The 27,322-nt window shown below is 29.2% G+C and overlaps 2 protein-coding genes across 4 annotated transcripts in view; one reads left to right on the top strand and one right to left on the bottom strand.

Moving 5' to 3' along the window:
* The window catches only part of LOC107444233 (cubilin), a 49,355-nt gene extending 37,792 nt beyond the window's left edge, over positions 1 to 11,563 (top strand). For both annotated transcript variants that reach the window (XM_071179477.2, XM_043052838.3), the window contains exons 13-17: positions 245 to 595; positions 2,815 to 2,989; positions 4,983 to 5,143; positions 8,044 to 8,187; positions 10,343 to 11,563. In XM_071179477.2, the coding sequence (XP_071035578.2) occupies positions 245 to 595; positions 2,815 to 2,989; positions 4,983 to 5,143; positions 8,044 to 8,187; positions 10,343 to 10,482 (971 nt within the window). In that variant the 3' untranslated portion in view covers positions 10,483 to 11,563. The remainder of the gene's footprint in view (positions 1 to 244; positions 596 to 2,814; positions 2,990 to 4,982; positions 5,144 to 8,043; positions 8,188 to 10,342) is intronic.
* A 764-nt stretch (positions 11,564 to 12,327) lies between these two features.
* On the bottom strand, positions 12,328 to 25,846 carry LOC107444224 (uncharacterized). Of its 2 annotated transcripts, XM_087168690.1 has the most exons (6): positions 25,686 to 25,846; positions 25,415 to 25,570; positions 22,415 to 22,980; positions 20,767 to 20,901; positions 17,975 to 18,217; positions 12,328 to 15,839 (listed from the first exon to the last, which is right to left on the bottom strand). In XM_087168690.1, the coding sequence occupies exons 2-6, from the start codon at positions 25,560 to 25,562 to the stop codon at positions 15,579 to 15,581; spliced, it is 1,353 nt and encodes a 450-aa protein (XP_087024816.1). In that variant the 5' UTR covers positions 25,563 to 25,570; positions 25,686 to 25,846; the 3' UTR covers positions 12,328 to 15,578. The 2 variants fall into 2 exon arrangements, with proteins under 2 accessions (XP_087024816.1, XP_087024813.1); XM_087168687.1 differs by lacking the exon at positions 25,686 to 25,846 and having other exon boundaries at positions 25,415 to 25,675.
* Positions 25,847 to 27,322: the final 1,476 nt, after the last annotated feature.

Genomic DNA, 27,322 nt, shown 5'->3' with positions numbered 1-27,322 from the left:
ATAAAAAAATAATTTTTTTGGCATAGTACATGTGGCAATTCCCATAGTTAACGGTAGAGTAATAAAAGAAATTTTTCTAATCAAGATATTAGCATGAGTAATTTTTATTTCTTATGAAATGTAAATAAAAAATTTAATTGCATGACAAAGGTGACTACTAGCAAATAACAACCAATTGTTTATTGCACCCTTACTGTTTATTAAATATCTAATATTTGTTTTTTTATCTAAATTTCATTTCCAGTTTGTGGTGGTGTATTGAACTTGAAATCATTGGAAACCTTTCACATTACATCCCCTCTCTTCCCTGACACTTATCCCCTGTTCTCTAACTGTAACTGGACTATTGTTGCACCAAAGGATAGTTTGATTCATCTAACATTCAATAAGATGTCATTGGTACCAGAGCATTGCATCAGAATTTTCAACACCAAGAAAAATACTACCTTAGAGTACAGTGGCTCTGATTTACCGGATGATCTTTTTGTTTCTAATGGTTCATTCGTGGAGTTCATATCTGATAAGTGTAAAACTTCAAAATCCCCACCATCACTAACTTCTTCTGAAGGTTTCACACTCAATGGAACCGTTGCTGGTGAGATATTTATTTTAAAATCTTATTTACTTTAATATCACTGTTCACACAAAAGGTTTGAGTGTCTTAAACTCAAAGTAAAACTTTTAACTTTTACTGTCTCGCGTAAAAAAAATAATTTGGATTTAAAAATAAAATGAAAATTTATGAAATATTATCTAAATTATTTAACGTTTTTTTTTAAAAAAAAAATAATCTCCTATTTAGCAAAAATTGTACTTAGATAAAAATTATTTAAATCGCAGCTTAATTCTCAATTTTTGCATGTTTTCATATGCCCAAACAATGCAGTGGCGAAATAACATTTCAAGTATCTAAAAATTAGATTGCAAATTTAGATTTTGTTTCAGATTTTGAAATTTTTTTAACTCAAAAATACTGGTTTGAAATGAACTAAACCTTATAGATAAGAATGATTGTTAAAATTCTTAACTTAAAAAAAATAACATGCTGTTTGTGTTATTTCATATGGGAAAAGTGCCTTCAATACTATAGCAATTTTCTTCCCTGCTTAAATTTCAAACTTTCGTTTAAAAATTATGTAAAAATGGAGCGAAGGAAGTAAAGTGTAAGAAAAATCGGTCTTGTGGGAGAAAAGAAATTCATATATTGTTTAGACATTTAGAAGCAGCAGATCTGGAAATTTTGCTTATAAGGACTAAGCTCTATTAAAAGTCCTTACTTTTTTTTTCAAAAGAAAAAGAGTAAATAAAATTTTTACTTCAATATTTTATTATTATTTTTTCTTCAAAAATTGCAATTTTTTTCTTTCTGTAATCAGATTTTTAAAAAAAAGAAGCAAAATGTTATTACATCATGCCAAATTGAGTGATCTCTTTTTGGCACTCATAATTTCACGTTATTTAGATGTTTTTTTATTACTTTTGATATCCGTAGTGATTTCGAATTTTTTCAGCTCTGTGGTTTTTTTAATTATGATGTTATTTATACGATGCAACAGCATGGAAATTTTAAGTTTGAGTTGTTATTTATGACTTATTTGATTTCATAATAAATCTACTTCGCTTTATAAACGCTTTCCCATTCATTATTACGTTTTTAAATTTTGATATTTTTTAATTGATATGATGTTATGTCATACGAATTTCTAATTTTAGTAGTCATTGTTTGTTGAGATTTACCATTATTTGTTGGATAAGAGTTAGTGGTTTGCTCCTAATTATACAGTTTATACATTTGATGTGAATAATTTCAGCTTTTGAGAAACACAGTGCTTAAAAGTCCTTAAAAACTGCTTAATTTTTATTTTGGAATATAAAGGTCCTTAAAAGTACATAATTTAGGCTCAAGGTCTTTAAAAGTCCCTAATTTCCAGTATCACTACTTGATTTTAACCATTTTTTAGTCTTAGAAAAATATTAAAGACCAAAATTGAGATGAGACCTTGGATGGAGGCAGAGATACCAACTGCTCCGGACATGCCAAAATAATTAACAAAGCTGTAATTAACTACAGAGTAAATTTTGCAAATATTTGACCATTTTTGCTTGCTTTTTAAAAGGTGTAGCATAACATAAGAACTATAAAGTGTTTAATTATATAAGCCCGCGAATTATTTAGAGATAGTGGTGGATAAAAATCTACTAAATTGAATTTATTAAACCAGGAATCACAATTGATAAACTACCACTTTAAAATACATATTTGCTGTCCGGAGCAAGTTGGCATCTCTGTAGAGGGTGCAACTTTTTGAGAGTTAAAAAAAGGATGCGTGCGAGGGGGACTACATACAAGGAGAAGAGCCCTTGCTGTTTAATTAAAACATTCTTCCTTTCTTCTGGAATGAGACCCTATTTGGAAAATAGAGCATTTTGAAAGAAATAATAGGGTATGAAAGAGATCATATAATTATATCAGTAAATGTAATTTAATAATTTTTTTTTAGAAAAGTAAATGATTGATGCTGTCACTTGAGGTTACTAGTTGTATGCATTACAATAAGCGATAAGTTTTTTTTTTTAAATTAAGGACTTAAAAAATAAAGTCCTTAATTTTTGCTCTGATAATAAGTGTGGGAACCCTGAAAGATGATTAATACGATCATTAATCATGGGGGTTGGTAAATAGAATGTGTTATATTAAGAATAAAAGCTCTAAAGTGGAATTTTTGTTTTATGACTATTCTTCCCTATGTCTGGTACATAATTTGAAGAGCTAAATAAATATTTCTTGTTGATTCATCTAAAATTCTATTGTAGAATGTGGAGATGTCTTGGATAAAGATCTTTCTGGTCAATTTATGGTAAATGTATCAGTTCCGACTCAGACTTTGTGCATGTGGAAAATATCAGTTCCCGCTAGCAACAATGCCATGGAGGGTTCCGTGAATATCATAGCCTATAACATATCTACGAAAGCAGAGAAGGATAATTAGTAAGTTTTTTTTTTTCAATATAAATTTTTATCCTATATAAGTAATTTGAATATAAACCCTTAAATATGTCATTTTTATAAAATGAACTCTTGTGTAGAGGATTTAAGCAAAAATATTTATGAAGGCCTAACACTTTTATAATTTATTTTCTGCCAGGTTTTTGATTCCTTGTGATTAAAGTTTGTGGTTTACAAATCTTATTCTGCCAAATTTCATAAATTTTTCACTGACCTTTAAAAAAAAGGATAATTTAACTTTGCAATATATTGAAATAATTTAATTACTAGCAGAAAATTGACTGTACTCACTTAACCTACTGTCCCTGGCCAAATTATTAGACGCACTATAAGATTCTATGTGAAATCTTAATTACAGCTTTATTGTTTTTACGCGACTGAAACCGGCTTGCATTTGTTTACATTCATGCATCGATTGGATTAAGCTATATATAATATAAATTCGACATTTGGATAAATTACACGATATGTGATATAAATATACAATATTTATTATATCAGGTATTGCATTCGTATATAATAATAATTAGACCAAATTATTAGATGCACTGTAGTGTTTTATAATTGTATGTTTTGCACAAGTTTATATGCAATACTTTTATATTTGAACATACATGTAATGGGCTTTTATTGCATTACAAATATTAACCAATTGATACACAAACCTAAACAAGTGCTAAATGATTTCAGCTGCGTTAAAACAATAAAGCTGTAAAGTATCACTAGATAATTAAGATTTTACATAGAATCTTATAGTGTGTCTTAATACATGGTTAGTAGCGTTTTTAGAAAGTGCTTAAAAGGGCTTATTTTCAATTTTTCGTTTTTTAAAAGTGCTTAATTTTCCCTTTTCAAAAATGAGATTTTTTTTTTCTCTTTACCATGTCTATTTTCGCTACGGAGTATAAAAAACCGAGCTTTTCACATTGTTCTATTCAATGTTCATTCAACCACAATCTATCTCGGCGTACTGTTGGTCTATAACGTATGAAAGCGCTAATCATTTTGATGTTTGATAAAATTCTGGCCAGTTCGCATGCGCGTCTACTGAGCAGGTTTCGGTGAGATTATTGCACTCTAATGCTCAACTTTGCTGCATTTTGCAAGATATTCTCAATTTCTGTCTTCACTTTCCTCCCCCGAACAGAAAAATCTCCCGATCATTTTATAATGGCTAATATAATCAAGAAAAGAGTTCTTTAACAGAAACCAGTTATTTTATCATGATCATGTAAAGTCTTTAAAAATTCTTTTGCATTTTGTCAATGTATATAGAGCTTAAAAATATTTTTTGAGTGCTTAAAAAGTACTTAAAAGGTGCTTATTTTTTGTTAAGAGATTTGGCTATGCACCCTGTGATAATTTAACCAGGGACTGCATGTTAAAATAACCAATATAAAGGCTGTTTGAACTCATTAAATATAAAAGTATAATATACTTACTTGCAGTATTGTGGAGATGTAAGCTCCATAGTTTCCTGGGTTCGAATCCCAGCGATGGCTGATCGATACAAATTCTGCACCTGGTTTGGACAGACCTCCCTGCTGACGTTAAATATCATCAGTGGTAGACATGGGTTAGAAACCCCTTGCTGTCAGGCTAACTGGTTTGTTCCATTAAAATTCCTCTACGAAGAGTTAATTCATGAGTTCCCTTGTCTTCTAGATTGGGTTCAAAATTACAAGGCTACGGAGTAGAACATTAGTAGTCGTAAAAACCAAAATTCTGTCTGCTGTTCAACAACAGTTATAAAATAAAATGAAACCTCAGTGCTTTAACTTCTGAAGTATCATGGATATTGTATATAATTTTGTGATTGTATATAGTATTTTTTTTTAATTTGAATTTTCTTCTTTTCAAGTTGTGACATTTGAATTAGTAATTTGGAATATTTTTCTTAATCTATAAATATGTTAACTAACATGTTTTCAAATACCAGGAATTATTAATTTAATTATATTTTTTATTTTCCTAGTGAGATGAAAGTGTTTGATGGTGCGTCCATTCGAGAACCCCAAATTGTAAACATGAGTTCTTCTGAAGTGTGGAGTCGAAAGAACAGCATCATTATTATCTACAAGCGTTTGAATGTATCATTGCCCTCAACGATTTTCCACATTGATTACAAAACTATAAGTAAGTGGCATGGTTTTTAACAATGATCAACTGCCTGGTAGTTGAAACTCTCTTATGTGTGCAACAAACGTTACATATGATTGCAGCATTTTCAGATGAATTTTGTCCTTAAAATACAAAGTTAACGATTCAATGCAATCATTAAATTCATACATTAAAAAAAAAGCATTACTTGAATACAGACTGTTATTATTGATAGTGAGTTATAACATTCTTTAAGCATCATTTTAAAAAAAATAAAATTGAATCCAAGCAAAGTTTTTTTCACAAATTTTAAATACCTTATTTTTATAAATTTTGCTATAGATGTGGATATTAAATTAAGGTGATTTTTTTTTAAATAATCTTTTTATGATTGCCTTGGTATCACAAACTAATTTGGGTTAATGAAGATAGTCCCGCAGATAAATGCCATAAATTCTGCTGCCATGGTTAACTATTGATTCCTGTAAGTTTGTTGACAAGTTTTTAAAAAGAAAAATCTTAAATCTTGCAAGTTTTTAACTATAACCTAATTAGGTGTTTTTTAAAAAAAAAATGAGTTAGGCTATTTTTTCTTAAAGATTTTTATTAAAAAAATATATTTCAGTGAATTTCAAATGCTCGTGGCAAAACTAACATTTAAGAATTACCTAGATAAAAGTGCTCTTCATATAATTTTCTAATAGTTTTGCTAAACGGCAACTAACTTTTTCACTAAGTTATTGCAAACTGGCAAGTCATTATTCAATATGTACATTTTTTCTGGTTAATTTCTATTCTCTCTAAAGTTTCTTCCATAGTAACATCTAATTCACATTTTCTTCTTTGATTGATTTCTTCCAGTTTTCAACCTTTATGTAATTAATGGCTTCTGTCATTAAGCTTTTGACTTTACTTTATTTAATATGAAGGCAAAAAATAAAGTTATTAATAAACTCCAATTATGAAAAGTGTCATTCATGAATGGTTCTTTTCATGAACAGTTCATTAAATGAATCACTTATCTAAAATGCGTAAAGAAATAATTATTTTTAAAAAATCAATACCTTTTTCTTCATCTGTTATAAGACTTTTATTGAGAAAAAAAAAGTTGTATTATTTTAATGAAGTATCAAGCCAAATTAAAATTTTCCATAGTTTCTGAATATTCATATATATATTTTCACTAATCTTCAATGAATGTAAAACAGAAATGTGGATTAAGCTAATGATAAGGACAAATAGTTTGAAGGATTAAGCAAGCAATATCCAGAAAATATCACTTAATGCGCCAATTTTTTTTTTTTCATACTGAAAACGTGTGTAGCGTTTTTAAAAGGTTCTTATTTTTGTTTTTTAAAAGCCCTAAGGTGCATTTTTCATTGTGTGTTTTTAAAAAGTGCTTAATTTTCCATTTTCGAAAAGAGATTTTATCTTTACATATCTATTTTCGCTACAGATTATGCAAAAGCGTGGTTTTCACATTGTTCTATTCAATGCTTTCACAATTCATTCAATCACAATCCATTTCAGGGTACTGTCATTCCTTAGCATATGAAAGTGCCAATCATTTTACATGTTTGCTGAAATACTTGCGTGTCCTCATGTGCGTCTACTATGCTGGGTGAAATTCTTGCACTCTCATGTGCAACTCTGCTGCATTAGCAAGATATTCTCAATTTCATACTTTTAATTTCCACCCTCTGGAATCGATCCGAAAAATCTCTCAATCTTTTTATAATGGCTAATATGATCAAGAAAAGAGTTCTTTCTCAGACAGTTATTTCATCATGGTCATGTAAGGTCTTTGAAAATTATTTTGTATTTTGTTAATGTATATAGTGCTTAAAAATACTTTTTGAGTGCTTAAAAAGTACTCATTCTTTCCTTCATTACTACCACTATTCTTATCAATATAATCTGTATTTGTTTGATGCCTTATCTTTTGCTAAGATTATAAACAATATTAGCAAACTATTTTACAGTGGAGGAACATTATATATTTCTCAATGAACAATGCTAATTATCATGGAAATAATACTGCCTCCTTTCTTTAGAATGATTGTATCTTAAAGAAAGAAGGCAGTAATACGGTGAAACCTCCAAGAAAAACCACCTCAACTTACAATCACTTTTGAGAGAGACACAGAATTTTTTCCATAGACTTTGTTTTAAGAAAACCTTTAGGAGAGACCATTAAAACCTCTTCCTGAGATTGGGCAAACATGTGCTCCAAATGCTAAAAAGGTCAAATAAGGAAACACAAAAAAATATCAAAATAAAAACAAACAAGGTTCAAAATATTTGTGAGGTTCTTATATAGAGAGCTCTTTTTGATGACACAACCTCTTGTTGCAGGCAGAGTGCACTGAAGACAGTGATTTACTTTTTGAGTTGAAAATTAAATTAGTAAAAAAAATTTATTTTGGAAAAAACAAGCATCTCAAACAAACAAAACCTCTTCTCATCTTTTAAAACTAATTTTTATGATATACAATTAAATTCAACTTTAAACAACAACAAAAAAAATCGTTTGTTTATTTGTAATTGCTTTATCATTCATAATTGGTAAAATTGTTTTTGCACATAATTATATCAGTTGGAATCATTTTTATAGACTCTAAATTTCATTCATAGATCAATCTTTTCATTACGCCAACAGAAGTGACATTTCCGCACCCAAAAAAGGACAGTAACTAAAATTAAAATTGTTTACAAAAATCATGTACCTACAGTAACAATATAGCAGTCAACGTATGTAATCTCTAAGAATGACCAACCTCCATTAACGACCATTTTTACTGTCGAACAGAGAGTGGTCGCTCCTGAGAGGTTTTACTGTATTTCCATTGCATTACTGTCTTCCTTCCTTTTGGCGGGTAAAATATTAAAAACTGTTTTTTTTTTCCACATATATTATAATAGTACAATTTTTATAGCATGCAACTCATCCATGCTGTGCGAAAACAAAATCTGCATGCATCCTGACTGGGTATGTAATGGTCGCAACGATTGTGGAGATTATTCTGATGAAAAGAACTGTGATACTTCACCCCCACCTCCCGTCATACAGCAATTTGGATGTAAGTCTTTAAAAAAAAATTTTTTTTTCTTCACGTAACTAAATTTCTTTAGATATGCCAGCTTTGTTGCTTACTTTGTTATCATTTGTATTTAAAAGTGTTTGATTTACAAGGTATGGAAATGGCCAAATATCTTAAATAAGGGGCCGAGACAGCCTGGTTGGTGGGCACTGGGCCCATGTCCAAGAGTTTGTGGGTTTGATCCCCTCGCGGAAGACAAGTAAATGGTGACTTTGTAGTAAATGGTGACTGATGCACGTTAAATCTGTCAATTCACAAAGTCCTCCATGTTCCCATAATAAATCATACCTCTAGGGCTGTGTTTCCCAAACTTGTGACTTTTGTGTACCCTTTCTAAATTTTTCGTAACGCTGTGTACCACTAATGAAAATACGAATGTATTTTTTTTAATAATATGTTTACTTTTCTTTTTTGGTACAAAGTTTTCTGTAAAAAAATCTTAAATTTTGGTAAAATAATCTATGTTAAGGATAAAAATTATATTTTATTAAAATAATCAAAATAAGTATAATTTATTACAAACCTTTGCTATAAAAAAAATTGCACAAGAGTTAAAAATCACAACTGATTGTTGACACCAGTAATTATTAACTGTTAACTCTGCAAAAAATAGTAAAAGAAAAATACTTAATCGTAAATTTCCATGGCTGGCTTTGTTTTTTTAAATAAAATGTTTTGAAATTTTCGTTTGTTGCAAGATATTTCGCATAAGAACGCGTACCCCCGCTAAACTGTTCCTGTACCCCTGGGGGTACGCGTACCGCACTTTGGGAAACACTGCTCTAGGGGTACTGATCCAGCAGTTTCCTTGTCTTCCTGATTGGTTCAAAATTACAAGGATAAGGTGTTGAACATTAGTAGTCGTAAACCCAAAATTGGGTCAGCTGTTCAGTGCCGGTTTTAAAAGTATTAATAAAACAAAAATTCTCATATAAAGCCGCAATGGCTCTGGGGATAGAGCGTTCGCCTTCCAGTGATGTGAACCAGGTTCGAATCCCGACTTGCACTGACTGACCATAGTGCTCGCATGAAATATCCTCAGTGGTAGACGGATGGTGGGTTAGAGTCCCTATGCTGATAGGCTAACTGTGAGAGGTTCTTGTGGTCTTCCTCCCCATGTTCCATCAAAAAGTCTGCCACAAAGACAAAATTTCTTTAAAATACTTAATTCAGGAGTTCCCTTGTCTTCTAGATTGGGTTCAAAATTATGAGGCTGCAGAGTTGAACATTAATAGTTGTTAACTCAAAAATTGGGTCTGCTGTTCAACGAACGAATATAAAATACCTCAAATACACATTGGATCTAAAGTAAAGGGGGGGGGAAATGCATGAAAAATAAATTTGTACAGATGTTTTCAAGGATACCATACTCAACCCCTACCACCCATGGCAGTACAAGGCAACCACAAAATCTAAAAATATGAACCCAATTATTTTTATTACTTATCTATTGACACCAAACTCAACCTCCTGCTCCGTCCACTGATACTGGGATTATACCCAGTCTTTGGTATCGAGTTTGGGGTATGGGGCAATCATTGAATGCTTTTAAAGCTTCATCACTCATTGAATGCTTTTAAAGATATTTGATACGGCACCTATTTGATCATTTCCATATTTTTTGAACTCTTAGTATATTCTTGCTGAAAATTGTTTTTTAATTTTATGTTTTGCCATTAGATATCGAAAACATAATTTTTAACCGTTAAATCTATTATTTTTGGCACATTTTCTATTATATATCTATTTTATTTGCACTTTGTGATTTAATTTTGATGAATCTTAAAAAACATAATATTACATGCATAAATCAGTATAACTAGTCGAACCTTCAATTAACCAAGAAAGTGGTTTTGAGATTTTTGGGACTTTTTTAGAGAAAAATAGGATAATTTGAAATAGAACATACACACACAACATATATATGATAGGTTTTTTGATCCTTTGTGCTAACATACACACACAACATATATATGTACGGTTTTTTGATCCTTTGTGCTAATTCCTGGGTCAACCAAAAAGTTTATTTAGTAGCAAAATTTTTATTTGTTATGCTATCACAAGTCATGCATATGAACTGTTGTCATTCCAATTGATTGTATGAATTTATGGTGGATAATTTTTTTTATTTCAGATTCTGAAACTACATTTTGGGTAACTCTCTTCTGTATGTTAGGTACAGGTATAGTTTTTGGTATTGTTGGTAAAGTTTTCTACGAGAAATACAAGAATGGACAATACCATCGTTTTAGTGACATTTCTGTTATTGAGTAATATCTGGATTGTTATATCAATTGAAAGCATTTTTTTTTTGTTTTGTTCAAAAATACTTTTATCAAAGTATCCAGCATTTGTTTTGAAGTAGAATTTCATGTTCTCAGCTGAATGTGGTTATTGAATTAAGTTTTGTGTTATGTATTTAACATTTTGCATTCAAACAAGACTGGTTAGTGGTATGTTATCTAATTGTTACAATGTAATTTATTTTATTACAATACCTTTTTAATAATTTGAAAGGTGTGATAATTATATCGTCCAAATGCTTTCTGGTAAGGAAATACAAAGTAAAGCACCATTTATATGTTTTTCATATTTCAGGATGGTTTAGATTCATTTTAATGACAAATCATGTGTGTTTATAGAGTAGTTTTATCGGAAGCAAAATTTATTCTCGTTGTTTTGAAAGACTATTTTTCTTTAATAAATGAACTTCTAGGGAAAAATAGTCCAAAAGCAGATGTTTCACCAGGAAGGCATTGTTTGAATTTTAATTACTTTGCAAGACTGATGTTTCAAAATATTATTTTAGGTAAGAAAAAACATATAAATGGCTCTTTACTGTAATTTTTTTAAACATTCCCTAGAAATAATTATTAAATTTTTCTTAGAAGTTTATGTAATCATAGTTACAAATGGGAATGAATCTCTTCAAACTTTTAAACATCACTCTAAATTTTTAATTATTAACTGCATTTGTAACTTACTTATTACAATTTAAGTAGCTGATATTAACCTTTAAAATAATATTTTCCTTAATTTGTAATTACCACAGAATTTGTGTAATCCCCTGAATTATTGTTGATGGGTGAATCATTAAACTTAAATTTTCTTCTTTCAATTGTAGAGACTATGGTATTCCAATTTGTTAATTTTATATGATTACCTACTAATTATATTGTTAAAATCAGATGTAATTTTAAATACTGCAAATCTTTACGATTGCCAAATTTGTCAATCAAAATATTTCTCATGTTTTATATTAAATAAAAATTTCTAAGCAAAATTTTTCTGTGATGATCATTGTACACTATCTTATGCGATTATTTTGTAAAGAAAATAAAACTGAAGAAAATTAGTTGAGTTTCATTTATTTTTTCAACTTTTAATAACAAAGTAATATTGAAAGTATAAAACATCAATGTTTTATCATTCAGATTTAAGAAGAATTAAGTCTGCAGTACTTAGAATTTCAGAGAATTATCATTATTTTTTTGTCTGAATTATATTTTATTTTGCAATCACGCTTTTAAAAAAATAGTTAAGTATTATACCTTTGTTTTTTATGAAAAATATTTTTAGCTTCATCCAATATGTTTTAACAAACTATACGAACATTTTTACAAATTTAAACACAGTATTGAATTAATTGTCTAAAATTACTAAACATATACTTTTACTACTTTTATTTTTTGAGTAAAAAAACAGAAAAAGATGGGTTTTAAGAGAAACCTTTCCTAGTGATTTATTTAATTCGAGAAATTGAGAATTTTTAATGGAAATAAACAGACTCCAACTTCTGGAAACCTGCATTTTCAGTAGTGTTTCGGTATTTTTTTTATGTGTGTTATAATGACTGCACAGAAACTAATTTATTTTGATTCCCGAAAGGTTACCTATTGGTCAAATACCCTACCCTAATAGTCAATTTCTTTTTCCAAGTTATAACTTCTCTATTTTTGGGTTTTCATTTTGTTTTCGACATTTACAGAACTAAAATGATCCTGTGTCTGCTTATACATTATTTCTGCTCTTTTTCTTTTGCCTTAACCAGACAATTATTGGAATTTATAAAACGTTTAATAAAATACAAAAACAATACAATAAAACTAATACACACAATTAAAAAAGATCATTTATTCGTACAAGTATAATGTGAGTTTTAAAAAAAAATGCAATCAGGAATATCTGGTTCTATAAAAGTTTTTATTTTTTAAAGTTAAGATGCAATATCCACATTTAGAAAGGAAAAAATATTTTTTTGAGAATATTCATTGTATTTGAATTTTCCAACCCGAATGTAGCGAGACTTCCTCCTTTAATAAATTTTATTTCTTAATCGTAACCTTTTTTTTTTTACTTTCAAGTGTGACACAAATAATTCCAGACATTTTTAGTATGTCGTGAACTAAAAAATGTTGGAACATTTGTATGGGAAATGTTAGGTTGATTAATTGAATAAATTGATAAGATCTTATCAATCTAGTTATGTCATTTTTGTTATATTTGTGTCAATTTTTTTAAAAGGTGTAAAAAATAATATAGTACTTTACAAATTGTGAAAGTATTTAATACTCGTAGTGATGAGGTTCAATTCTTTTTAAATAGAAATTTAAAAAATTTATCTTTAATATTAGCCAATTTGTTTCCTGTCACGTCCTGGTATAAAAATTATCCATAACTAGTCCTCACTTCAGTCATGAAATTCAAAAACTGGTACAACAAAGATAATTTTTTAAATATATTAGCATGCAGGGAAATTTTTCTAAAACCATATAAAAAATTATAAAGGAGTCTAAAATAGTTCAGATATTTTTTCAATAAAAAGAATATTGGAAAAGGACTAAAATGTCAAATAAGATGCATACATATATGCTTATAAAACATTCAAGTATTGATATGTTTTTTTTTTTTTTTTTTTAGTATAATAATAAATAAAGAACTACTTTTTCATCAGTTATTTTAGCATAATGAAGCTATCTTTTTTTTAACATAGTGTAGAATAACATGCTTTTAAATAAAATAATGTGCATTGACAATACATGAGAATATATATCGACATCGTGTTTTGGAATAATTAGAATCATAAATAAAAACATACTGCATATACACAATAAAAATGAGTTAGCACTGCTAAGAGAAAAAAATTCTATAAAGAAAATTAAAAAAACATGAAATTCAGACACTGTATTTCCATTTATGCAAGCATAATGTAACAAAAAAAAAACATAACTTTTGATCTTAACTCATTCTATAATTTCATTAGTTAACGAATTTAAAACATCACAAAACATGGAATTGGTGATATTTTAAGCATTTTCTTAAGAGACAAAACTTTAAACTTGCTCATGTAAATAAATTTCTCCTACTGTTGCACAAACCAAACACCCCATATTTGAAGAACTATAAAAACATTTTCCCTCTGGCAATAAATTACTGTTGCATAATTTCTAAAGAGTAATAAATAATCATTTGTTTAAAAAATTGTGCTTAGCTAAAAAAAAAATAATGATAAAGCTAAAAAAAAACTTCGAAGCATAAATCAGTGTTTCCCAAACTTATAACTTTCATGTACCCTTTTTAAATTTTCCGTAATTTCATAATTTTTACCATTAATAAAAAAATTAAATTTTTATTATAAAAAAATTGCACAAAATTTAAAAACTACAACTGGCTGTTGACACCACAAATTCTTAACTGTTAACTCTGCAAAAAATAGCCAATGGAAAAATACGTAATCGTAAATTTTCATGGCTAGCTATGTTTTTAAATAAAATTTTCGTTTGTTAGAAGATATTTCGCATAAGAATGCATACCCCCGCTAAACTGTTCCCGTACCCCTAGCACTTAAAATGTGTAAGAAAATGTGTCTTAGCTTGTATTTACAACAATCATAAAGGAGTTAATAACAGTATCTTAATTACATTTCTAATTCTGTCGTCTATAACCAGTTTCAAAAATATAGTTTTCTAGTAAATTTTGATGCTAATTATTATTCCATAGTTTTCAGCAGAATAACCTAAATACATTTAAAAGGTGAATCTTATATTGTTTAGTTTCATTGTCAGTAAACCACTAGAAGAAAAAAAACACATATAATCTCAGAATGACTAGAAGTACAAATGGCAAAAGAGAAGTAGGCACTCCTAAATAATTAATATCAAGTGTGATTCTTGTTTATGCTTGTGACTTCAGGTTACATCTGGCAACTCAGAAACTTTTAAGTACTGTTGAATTAAGTTCATAAGAGTATGACTTGGAACTCTTGTGTAGTTAGATGTGCTTTCTGGGTATCTTCCAGAAAAACATACCCAGATCTAAATGACTAGAATCCTAAATGGCATTTAACCTGGAACCAGAGTTCCAATCCAACATGCTCGTAAATCAAACTGGCAGTAGATAACAGGTAGTAGTAATAATAAACACAGGCAAACAATTTGTCTGAATTTAGCACCTTCTTGTGAATAATTGGGATTAAGATTAACAGTGTGATTGACTGTTTGAGCGACAATTTAGCATTTTAAGAGTTGTGCAGCTCTGTAAATTAGGAACTGTTTGGAATAAATTTTACTTCAAAATGTATTTAAAATATTTTTGCATAATTAATTTATTAATAATGCAAAAAATAATCTATTTTCCTACTTTTGGGCTTGATAAGACAATTTCAAGAAAAATATCAATCGACAAAGTCTGGAAAAAAATTTACTGATTTTATAGAATTTCCTGATTTTTATGGTATAAATTTTACTACTTACCAATTTTTCCATTATGCCTTGTTTTTAAACATAAAATAGATTACAGTATACTTATATGTGCCATTAGAATTGATATTAAAAGAAAATAAATTGCTGCAAGACAATTTTTTTTTTGATAAAAAAGGAGGATTTCTATTAGTACCTCAAACATAAATTTATTCAGTTTCTCTTACTTTTCAGGTGTTTTATTTAATTTACCTGATTTTTCAAGATTGATAAAATTCCCCTACTTTTCCCTGTTCTGTAGCCACTGTAAACTAACTTACTAAATGTTTTTGGTTTGGAGAATAACTAGGATAAATTAGATCCTAGAGAGTAAATTTAAGACAATCATTTAGCAATTTCTGCAAAATTGCATCATCTGGAGAAGCTGGAATGTATTTGAGCAGCAATCACACTACTTGAATAGAGAGGAAAATATGGGGGAACTATATCTGTAATAAGGCCATCTCAAGGTATTAGCATTTTGTCAACAACCTGTTGACAACTTTTGTAATATTCTTCTGAAAAACATTACAAAGTTTGATTTTGCAGAGTGTAGGAACAACAGTTCTAAGATTTAAAAACACAAATAGACTACAGATAGTGTGTGCATGTAATTTCACTTAAAAATTCACTCTACGCAGCTCCCAAAAGAGCTGTGTGTAGACGTTTTGCGTGAAAACTTATATCTTCGTCTTTATCTGTTGTGAGTGCCGTTAGTTCAGCGAATTCTGTCCTGTCTTTAAAATTATAGAGAATTGATAGTAAAGTAGGCTTAGCTACACCCTCTACATACTGTAGAGAATATGTTGCTATATTTGCAAAGAAAGTCAACAATCTCAGCACTAATTCTCTGTCATAAGGCTTGGAAATCATCCCTAAAATGTCAGAAGGAACCTAAGAATTAAAAAAAAAAAGATAGTCAAACATGTGCATAATATATAATTAATTTCAATCAGAATACAAACTTGTTAATCAATTGCTAATATTTAAAAAGAAAAATAATTAATAATTATTTTACTGTGAGCAAAGTAAACAGAATTAAAATGCTCTAAATTAAAAAGGAAGAGAGAAAAGAAACTTTTTTAGATATTAACTAAAGGAAAAGTGCAACAAACAATGCAACTTTTTTTAAAACTTAAAGAAATTGATTATAAGTCTAACTAGGCTTGTGAATCATAAGGTATACATGAAGGTTATAGCTTGTGTTTTCACCTTTCTACAAATATTTATTTTAAACTAGCCATACTATCTGGCACAAAACCTCAAAACACATACCGTATATTTACGAAAATAGGCCGAGAATTTTTAGGAAATTTTCGAAAGCTTAAGTAGGCTTACAATTGGATCCACTAATTTTGAAAAATTCCTTCTTTTATCAAGAATCGGCGATAATTAGTAAATATCACGAATTACTTAGAAATATAAAAATTCATAGAATAATAGAGTGAAAAGCTTAAATATAGAGATTGAGAAAGAAACACATAAAAGGACAATTTGAGAAGAACAGTATAATTTTCAATCTTTTAATTAGGAATTCGGAAAGCCCATGATTTTTTTACCCACTTGTTTTTAGACACCACTACAAAATACATACATTTTTAATTCCAAGTGTAGCGTGCCCTTTTTTTTTTTTTTTATGTTGGCTTACATACAAGTTTTAAATTTTGGGCGAATTTCTAATTAAAAAGCGCTTTTTGGGCTTATGCACGGATGGGCTCATATTCGGAAATATACAGTATACCAATTTTGGTTATTAAATCTTTTTATGTTACTCTAAGCGTTATCCGAACTTTAAACAGTAGGCTTTTCTACATAAAAAAAATTATTCGCTACAGGTTATTCAATGGGAAAGTAGTGCCTTACAAGGATATTTTTTTGGATTTTTTTTACACACAAGGCAGTTAAGTTATGAGATTGAAACCATAAAATTTAAAGGAGATGTAACTAGACATGTCATGCATGTTTAATGTGATTATGAACTCAGTAGATTCATGTAATAATCTTTCTGATGAAATCAGTTTTTGTAGTTGTGTTCTAAAAGTGAGTGACTTTGGACTATCAGATTATGTTATGTTACCAGATTTTGATTCTAATTTCAGCACAGTGCAACAAAAACATTTGCGAAATTCCTGCAAGCTGTTCCCTGGGCCCCTCCTTTTTAAATGTGTATATCAAAACTGTATAATTAATATATATATATATATATATATATATATATATATAATACAATTTAAGATACAAATGCAATAATAATGAAAATTGAAGAGAAAAAGAATAATGTATAAAATTCCAATTTGCAACAGTGCTAAGCTGCTGCTAATGCCACAACTGGAAAAATATTTTAAGAGGAAATAAAATGTTATTACATTATAAGAGAACTAAAAGGATCAACACAGCAGGAGAAAACCATTGATGTTAAAAAACATACTTAATGACATACTAAAATAATATCACCTTGTGAAAAGCACTACAGGAAATAGCAACCTAACTATCAGAAAGGAAAAATATTTTTAAAAAAATTAAAGTGGATTCACTGACATGCATGACAGATTCGTCAGAGGAGCATTACCATGCAGCCAGTCCAGGATCAGTTTCAGCGGTAAGTGGTAAATTACTGCAAACAACCATATCCTCCGACTGCTTCAAGAAAAATAAATGGAACCAACAGCAAAGTCAGGCGAAGACTATATATCCAGACCAAATCTTGAAAATCGAAGTGTATGTGCCTAAAATCACCAGATGGGAGACAGAATTTTTTGGATGAATTTAAAAAGTTACAAACAATTATGTGGAAAAAGATTAAGAAAATTATTATAGAATAACTTTTTATAATAAAAAATATAATTATTTAAGGTGATATTTAGTATATTTTTTCATGTTAACGGTTTTCTTTTTCATGCTGTATTGATCCTTTTATATATAAATATATATATAAATAATAAATTTATATAATATACTTATATATACTTATATATATAAATAATAAATTTATAATTATTGAAATATTAGCAAAATTGACAAACACATACTTCACTCATAAGTAATGCAGGCACAATGGTCTTATTGCAAGACAAATTAACGAGAAGTCGTATAGCTTGTAGTTGCACAACATTAGTTCCGGTTGTGACCATATGTGTGATGTGGTTGACATTCTTTATTATCATTTTATGAGAAGAAGGATCGAGGGCTAAGTTTGCAAGAGCGGTCAATGACAGAGACTTTAGAAGTTCTCTTCCATTAACAGCATTATTCAACAAGATGGGAATGTGAGACTGTAAAACAAGACAATGAACTGTTAGTAAAAACAATAAATTTCATTATAACAGGGTGCATAGCTAAATTTTGCAACAAAAAATAAGCACTTTTTAAACACTCAAAAAATATTTTTAAGCACTTTAAAAAATATATCATAATTAGCATATGTGCACTAATATAAAGTTCTTTCTATAGTTGAAAAATCTTCATCTATGCATTAACAAAATGCAAAATAATTTTCAAAGACTTTACATGATCATGATAAAATAACTAGTTTCTGACAAAGAACTCTTTTCTTGATTGCCATCATAAAAACAATTTATACACAATTTTAAATATATTCAATGTTGAATGGCTCATTCTATTTTTTTTAAACAATAATTACTTAATTTAATTATGTAAAAAATAATGAATTAAAAATTATAATAAATTTAACTATTTTACTATTATTTAAAAAGGTTATCGAGTGTATTTTTTTATTTGAATTTTGTTTTTATTTCAATTGTTTTGAAATCAAATCTTTAACTAACGAATTTAAGCTTTTTTGAATGACAAATCTACTAATCGAATAACATAAGATTTTTTGCTGCTTTTAAAATTGGTAAAGTTCCTCACTTCATACTTTTTTTTAAAATCTTGCTTCTTTTATTGAGTTTTCTTTTATTGAGTTTGAGTTAAAACAAATTAAAAACACTAAAAAATTTAAAAGTAATACAACAATGAAAAGTTATCAGTAAAAAAGTACAATAAAAGTTTAAAAAATTTTTATGGAAGGTCTTTCAGATAAAAAATTTTAATAATTTCTTTATTAAATTAAATGAATGAAAGAGAGATGGAAATTTTGAGGTATGAAGCTTTGTGATTCTTGACTACTCTGGGAGCCCACATGAAAATAGATAATCAGTTAATGATACCGAAATCAAGTTCAAGGATAATGGAACTGATCTACAAATAGGAAAGCACGAGAAGACCCTAAGCTTGCCAGTAACGAAGACAATGGTGCTTCACCAATGAAATTAACAAAAGAAAAGCGAGAAAAATTTGGCAATGTTTAGTTGGTCCCCATGATCAACAAAAATTCAAAAGATTCTTTTGTTTGATTTCAGAGGGCAGGAAATGAAGCCCGAAATTGAGAAAATACAGCAGAGTTATACACGAGAGTGCAATAATCCGCCTCACCGAATTTAGCACGCAGCACATGCGGACCCGCATGTATTTCATCAAACATGTAAAATGATTGGCGCTTTCATACACTATGGGCTGACGGTATGCTGAAATGGATTGTAGTTGAATGAATTGTGAAACCACACTTTTTTCATAATTTGTAGCGAAAATCGACATGGTAAAGAAAAAATATATCATTTTAAAAAAGGGAAAAGTAAGCACTTTTTAAAAACAACCAAAGAAAAAAGTACCTTGAAGGGCTTCTTAAAAATGAAAATAAGCACCTTTAAGCATTTTTTAAAATGATATGCACTCTGTATAAACAAAGCATAAAAAGAATTTAAAAAACTAAATAAACAACTCCATTAAATGCGTTTTTATTTTTTTTAAAGTGCCCTGAGAAGTGGTAAATTTTTATGAGAGCCAATACACGGTTAAATCTAAACTGAAATAGTAGCCCTTAATATTACCATTATCATTTTACATAGTTTGTGTAAGTCTGTATACATATTAAAAAATAAAAAATTTAAGTTGGATAATACATCAATTAAAACTAGAAACAATAATATCAGATATGAAGAGTTATAAATTTTATTAAGTAGCATTTCAAAGGTTTTAATAACATGTTTTAATATTATTGCATTCTTTACATGCAAGAAGAAAAAAAAAGAGATGAAAAGTAGATCATTTGTATAGTAGTACATTGTTGGTCAAGAGGAGGAAAATAAGGCTCTGCAAATTTTTGACCAACAGCATGATAATGTGGTCATCATTACCCATCAACAAACTTTCTTTCCTGAAAAAATGACACTCATCAATCAGAAACTGGATGGCTTCAAGCAACTACTAAGGATCAAAACCTAGTTCTTCACAATGAACGGTTTAGTGTAAAAGAAGCATAAGAATAAGAAATATTCACCATTACAGAATGTTCTTTTTCAAAAAAAAATTTTAGGTTCTGTTTCTTAACATAAATTTTCACACAAACAACACTGATGAAGGATCTTTATTACAGAATGGAATGGATTTTTTTATTACAGAATGGAAACCATAGCACGTCTGTTTACTCGTCATTATTTGCAATCTTTTCACATTGTTTAGCTTTGTTCAGATATATAGCAAAAAATTAACCCTTTTTAGACATTTGTTTGCAGTTTTATGCATGCATATAATAAAAATAAACTATTGGTCAATTACTAATATACTGTATATGAAAACCATTTGGCAATCCTATAATCTGTGCTTGCAAATAGAGCTGCATACTTGACAGAACTGTATACTTTGACAGTATGAATGAATATTTGATATAAACTAATTTAATAACTACTACAAATTAAAAACTTGACAATGAAATTGAAATTTAAAAACAATGCTAAATGAAATAATGCAGCAGTTGTATTACCTGAAAATAGCGATGACTCCTATCAATAACTGAAATGTTAGAAATTGCTTGAGTGACACCAATTTTGACAGCTTCTGATTGACTAAGTAGAAGATCCTTCAACATTTTGGGACATTCTGAATCACATAATAATTCCTAAAAAAATAATAATTAAATAAATTTGCAGATAACTGATTATCAAAATATAACAATTACTACTTGGATCAATATATGAATAGGGCCTGCATAGAATTTCTATATCTCAATGCAATTTAGAAGGTTATGAAATACAGGTCTGCCATTGCCTGTGAGTCAAAATTTACTTGAAACTAAATAAATATTTCCTCATTTATCTCACTCAAAGGAATCTGAAAATTATAGTAGAGAACCAATTATCCGAAACGATCGGGATCATCGCGATTCCGGATAACTGATTTTTCCGGTTTTCTGAATCGCTACAAAATGACGTTTTTTTAATGTTTATAAAACGAAACTAAAAACTTTTTTTGAAATAGTTTTAGAAATAATAAAAAATGATAAATAATAATCCACTTAAGTTTAAATAAGGAAAGAAATTAGGAAATAAAAATTATATACAGGCTTATATATGTTATTAATGTTATTATTAACATTAATAACATATATAAGCTATTTGTGCTTATGTGAGATTCGTCTACAAACGGCTTTTGATCCATCCTCTAAATCAGTTCTTTTGTCAACTCGATACGCCGCATGCTCTAAATAACAAAATAGGCTCAAAATCTTGCAGGAAAAAAAAATTTTTTTTAATGGAAGAAAATTAATTTCCAGTTCCGAATTTCATTCCGGTTATCTGGTTTTCTGATTTCCGGATAAGAGGTTCTGCACTGCACTTATTCTTTTTCCTTTCTATAAAAAATTTATCTTAATTATTTAAAGTACGTATTATATTCAAAACTAGCGTTAAATATCCAGATATTTTGGAAAAGACAGAAAATATGCTTTCCATTAAAAACCAGTAAATCTAACCAGTAAATTCTAATCCATAAATCATCATTCTATTTATAAAATCACTAATTCTGTTTCCATAGTAATTATAATTATTAAACAATATGTATAAAAATGTGAAATGAATAATTTAATTGATAGGTACCTATTTCACAAGTTTCTGTTAAAGCTAAATAACAAAATAAGTTTGATTATAGTTAATCATTAAGATTAACTATATCAATATGAAAACTGCTTTGAATTAAATTAATAAATATGTCAGTCTATTAATTGCAAAAAAAAAAAAAAAAAAATAGGTATGTAGGTAAAAGCACAAAAACTAAAATAAGCTATACTCTGCCATTGCACATTTGCATAACATGCTAAAAAAAAGGAAAGACATTGAAAAAAAGGAAAAATTATCACTTGGATAACAGTATTTGCTAAAAGGTATTTCCCCCTAAGGGATTAAGACTAACAAAAACAGGATTACTTACAAAGAATGTGCAAAAAAATGCAGTGCATAGTCAGAAGTTATTAAATAAGAAAAATCAAAAAATTTCAACTATTCATAGCATTCCAAACCTTTTACTTATTTTTCATAGATGAAATTAATGACCATAGAAATTACAAAAAAAAAAAAATCTGTAGTCATCTAATAATTGCCATCCATACTCTTTAAATCTGATTCATTTACACATACCTGATTAGTCGTAAAAGCTGCACAGTTTGAAATTGTATATAACGTCTTAAGTAGAACATCTTCATTAACAGAATGTAGAAGTTGCACTAAATTTCTCACTTCAAAGGCAGTCATTTTAGAAGGTGCTTTTTGTAAATTATTTAGAGATTTCAAATTGATTATATCATCCTGGAATGGCAGAACTGGTTGAGACAGTCTGTCTGAAAGTTGCAACCTTGAAAGTTTGGCGTGAAGCTCCATGTTGAGGGCCGTTTGTGAATTCGCTAACTTATTTTTAAATTTTGAGTCAAATGAAGCGCTGGGCTTCATGCAGATGTTTTCCGCAGATACGCTTAAATATCTTGCACAACCTAGCGGAGAGCTCCACGGACTACCATGGAAGCTGTGAGGTTTTATCTCAGGAGATATGGGAACGCTCCTCTTGCGAAGGCGTTCTGACATGTTTAAATCATTGATTCTCTCTCTCACGCTTCTGGGTGATACACATCTGTCGTCAAGTTCAAGTTTGTTTTTATCTGAGCCTTCAGTCTGTGTTGACTTACTAGCAAAGAGCTTCAGAAAATTGGCTGAAAAGTAAAAGAGAAAAACATTTTGATAAGAAAGCTTTAGTTTTAAAAAAGGTTTGAAAATTAATTAAAATTTCAGCAGAGATTTTTAAGTGCGTCACAAAGGATGTGCAAGAAAAGGTAACATAATTTGTAGAAATAATCACAGAAAAAATATTTTTACAGTTAAAAGAGCATATATTGTACTATTTATGCTTTACTTTAATAGTACAACATGCAACATTTATGCTAGAAAAAAATAGCTTAAAAGTAAAACATTTTAATAAGAATTTGTAATAAGCTATAATGTTCAAAAATTTATTAAAATTTCAACAAAGGTTTTTACGTTTGTCACACAGGATGGCAGAAGAAAATAAAAAATAATTTTACGAAACACAGAAAATGCCATGCATGTAGTGTACTATTTATGTTTTACATAATAAATTGACTATCTCTTTTGTTTACTTGAAAATGAGCTCACAGAATTAAATTATTTGTGTGTTCACATCTTAAGGAAGACAATAAAAGTTTTAAAAACCATGTTTTTCAAGTAGACTAAAAAGAGGAAATTAATTATATTTTGTCAGATTTAAAATAAAAAATACACAGTGCATCATTTTTGAAGAAAATAGAAGTATGGATGGTGATAAAAGTTTATAACGAAAGTGATGCATCCAATGTTTTTTCTTTCATTCTTGTTAATATTATGTTTACCTTCAGAGGATTTTTATATTGGTATCTTTGCTAAAATAATCACTGAGTTTTGGCACCTTCCAGGCAATAAAATGCAAGATACTAAAAAAGTTTATCTTATATATACATACACATGTGGGTATATATATATATATATATATATTTATATATATATAAAGCTTCAACTAAACTTTTCAGGATATTCATTTTCCGTAAATCTTCTTTTTAACTTATTATTCAAAACGAAACTTTCTTTCTCACACTTTAATATTCACAACCTATCTATTTTTAGTTCAAGTATGCATTAATTAACATTTTAACGATTATACCTCTAACTAACACATGAGAAAGGCTGTTTCCCTGGACCTATTTAACAAACCAATTATAATTACTAAAATTTCCCTTATTCCCTATAAAACGAAACATTTAACAGATTTACTTTCTAACATTCTCCCTAACATTTAATGAGGAGCACAACGATTTTGTGTTACTTGAATGATTGTTCTCTCTCTAATAATTATTAAATAAATTTTGTGCTCTCTTTCCCTGCCTAAGACCAGTTTTTATCCTTCACCTCTGCAACAACATTATATACATATATATACTCAATTTTATAAATTTAACCTTGATGAATGCAGTTTGCATGAATAGTGAATCGGAACCAATACTGAAGTATCCTCTTACCCTTAATATCATTTTTCATAATGAATACACTGAGATATTTCCGCATCGTGATTTGTCATGCCAACTGTATTTGCCAAGGCCCCAAATTGATTAAAATAGGGGGGGGGGGATTCAAAAAAACATGTAAATATTTGCCAGGGGCGTCTACAAGTTACATCCTTCGAGTTGGCCCTTTCCTGCGATGTTATTTTTAGCTTCTCATTCACATGGGCCGATGCCCAGAAGTTGCCAAGACTTGACGATTATTCTGCCACTGTTCACGACACAAAAATCCTTATTCGAATACGCTTATAAATCCAAATACACTTTTCAAAATGTATTATCTACTCTTAAATTAAAAAATTGGGAACATATATATTATTAATCTATTTTTCTTAATAAAAATTGCTATTCTTATTAAAATATATACATTAACTATGTTTAAGAAGTGTATTTGCAATGTCTAACCATAAATAGGTTTGTAGTAAGCAATCAAAAGCACAATTTCCTCTCAGAGTGCTGTAAAAACCACTAAATTATTATTGATTGCATAATAAATTCTGGCATCATGAACAATTATTATTGTCAAAATAGGTAACAGATCCTTAAGTGAGAGATAAAGTTTTGAAGGTGGTGGAAGCATGTTGTATTTGAAAAAGAGCCTCAGAGCTCAAATAAATCTTATTAGGCTAAATTAAGCCTTACCTATTGAAACGCAGTGCTATAAGCAAAAGCAGAGAGCACACAGCACTTTACTATACTCAATACTCCTTTAGTGATAGGTACCTGACACAAGTAAGGCCGAATAGTAGGTTTTTACGTCACCCGAAGCGAACTATTAGAACAATTAACGGGGAGATTTCCGTATCGTGATCTGTGACAGAATAATCGCCAAGTCTTGGAAACTTCCGGGCAGTGGTCCGCGCAAAAGTAAAAAAACATCACAGAAAGTGACCAACTCGAAAGGTATAACTCGTAGCCACCCGCGGGCAAACATCTACATTTATTTTAAAAAAATTTACAAGTTTAAAATCGATTTGAAGGGGGTCATAAAATGCGTCCCTCCTCAATTGCAAGGACGAAAACTAAAAACACTTACTTTGACAAAAACGATTTGTATTTTCTTTCTTCTTAGGTTTTCGATAACACTTTGAAACCATACTGTATCCAGCATATGCGAATCCCGCGCATAAAACTGAGCAAAATGCAATCCTTTGAACAAATCTTGAATCATCGCCGGTAGCCATGTGAGAAACTGTACAATATAAAAGCATTTAATAATCTATGTAATAAATTCGTATAGTTAACGAAAAATAAAAAACATAACAGCAAGTATTGCACAAATAAAAATAATATGGTTAAAAACAAACTTTTTTGAACAAGAAATAAATTGAAATCTCTGAATGTCACTCGCAATGCCGAATTTTTTTTGCATCAGAAATATAAACAAAAATAATGAATTCCAGTACATCCATCAATTTATCAATCCCCTGGTACCGCTGAGAACAAAATCCGAAGCTACAAACCACTCACTCCAAAATAGTTGCGAAAACACTTCACTCGTGGCGCTAGTAGCTGATGTAGTCCTACAAGAATTATTTGTATCTACAAAAATTATTTGTATTTTAGCACAAAGGTCGCCCACTTGCATATTTATGTATTAATGTAGTCCCAGTTTTCGAGGAATTTTCCTATTCTGAACATGTCAATCAAAGACTTGCACATCCTTAGTTTCTTCATTTAAATAGTAAGAGTAAATAACAATCGAGCTAATTATTTTAAGATGTATTCTATAAACAGTATGTATTTTCTCAAAACACACCAAAAAGATTTTTTTTCAGACAATGAAAGAAATTTGAAATTAATTAAATTCAAGTCTGCAAACCTCGATGTCGGTGGTTCAGTCCCCAGCAGTGACACGGAAGCATATATTACGCACTTTATCTTTTAAAACATTATAAACTTGTAAATCAACTACTAACCATTTATTTTACATTTATCTTGTTTTTTTATTTCAGATTAATTAAATGATATATTTTGGTATTTATTTTTAAGTAAAAGTTTGATTTTAAAAAAAATAAACATTTTCGAATTAAAATTTTTTACACATTACTATTAAAATTAAATATACATAATACACATAAATACACTACACATAAATTTTTGTCCCGCAGTGGACTGATCGTTAAGACACGGTTCTCAGCAGATCACCGAAGTCAAGCATCACTGGCTACGGTCAGTGTGCGGGTGGGTGACCACTTGGACCATTCTGCGTAGGGACCGAGGGTGTGCGGTATTGGTCCTCGTTATCTACCTTACAGTGCTCGACTTCGCGCACAGGTCGTCGGGCTACCGAAGCGGGGGTGCCATCCCTTCCGCAGAGGATCAAAATTGTGATGGCATGTCTTCGGATCATCCTCCGGGATGTTTCCCAGACCGTCGCCAATAGCCCATTGTGCAGCTCTAGTGCGACGTAAATTGACAACAACAACAAAAATTTTTACATATTACAATTTAGTTCTCATGACACATTTTAACTAAGCATAAGCTACTGCAACTTTTAATTTAATAAAATGAAAAAAGAAATCTATTCTAGTTTTCTTTTCGTTATAAAAAATTTAGTTAAATTTTTTGATTAAAAATGTTTTTTTTAGCGAAAATCTGTCCAAATTAATTAAAGTAAAATATCAATTTCTAAACTTGTAATTACTAGAAATTTTAACTATTTTCAAGTTCCAAGGTTGTAATTATTAAAATTGAAATTGTATTTAGCTCCTTATATTTAAAATTATTTAAATTTTTGGAGCAAATTTCGTTAATATTTATATCAAATTTAAAATAATTTTTGCTTATAAATACGCAATGAAGCAAATCTTTATTTTTGCATCGTTTTAGCATAGATTTGTTAAACTTAACAATAAAGTCAATATTTAAAACTCTAAAATATTTTACAATTATGTGAATTATTAATAATTCTTTTTGCCATAACAACTGCTGCTTAAGCGAC

Source organism: Parasteatoda tepidariorum, chromosome 1 (genome assembly GCF_982258835.1).
Source record: "Parasteatoda tepidariorum strain Cologne lab strain chromosome 1, Ptep-v5.0, whole genome shotgun sequence".
Lineage (NCBI taxonomy): Eukaryota > Metazoa > Arthropoda > Arachnida > Araneae > Theridiidae > Parasteatoda > Parasteatoda tepidariorum.
The sequence above is the reverse complement of the archived record's forward strand: the minus strand, read 5'-3'. Positions and strand labels throughout refer to the sequence as shown.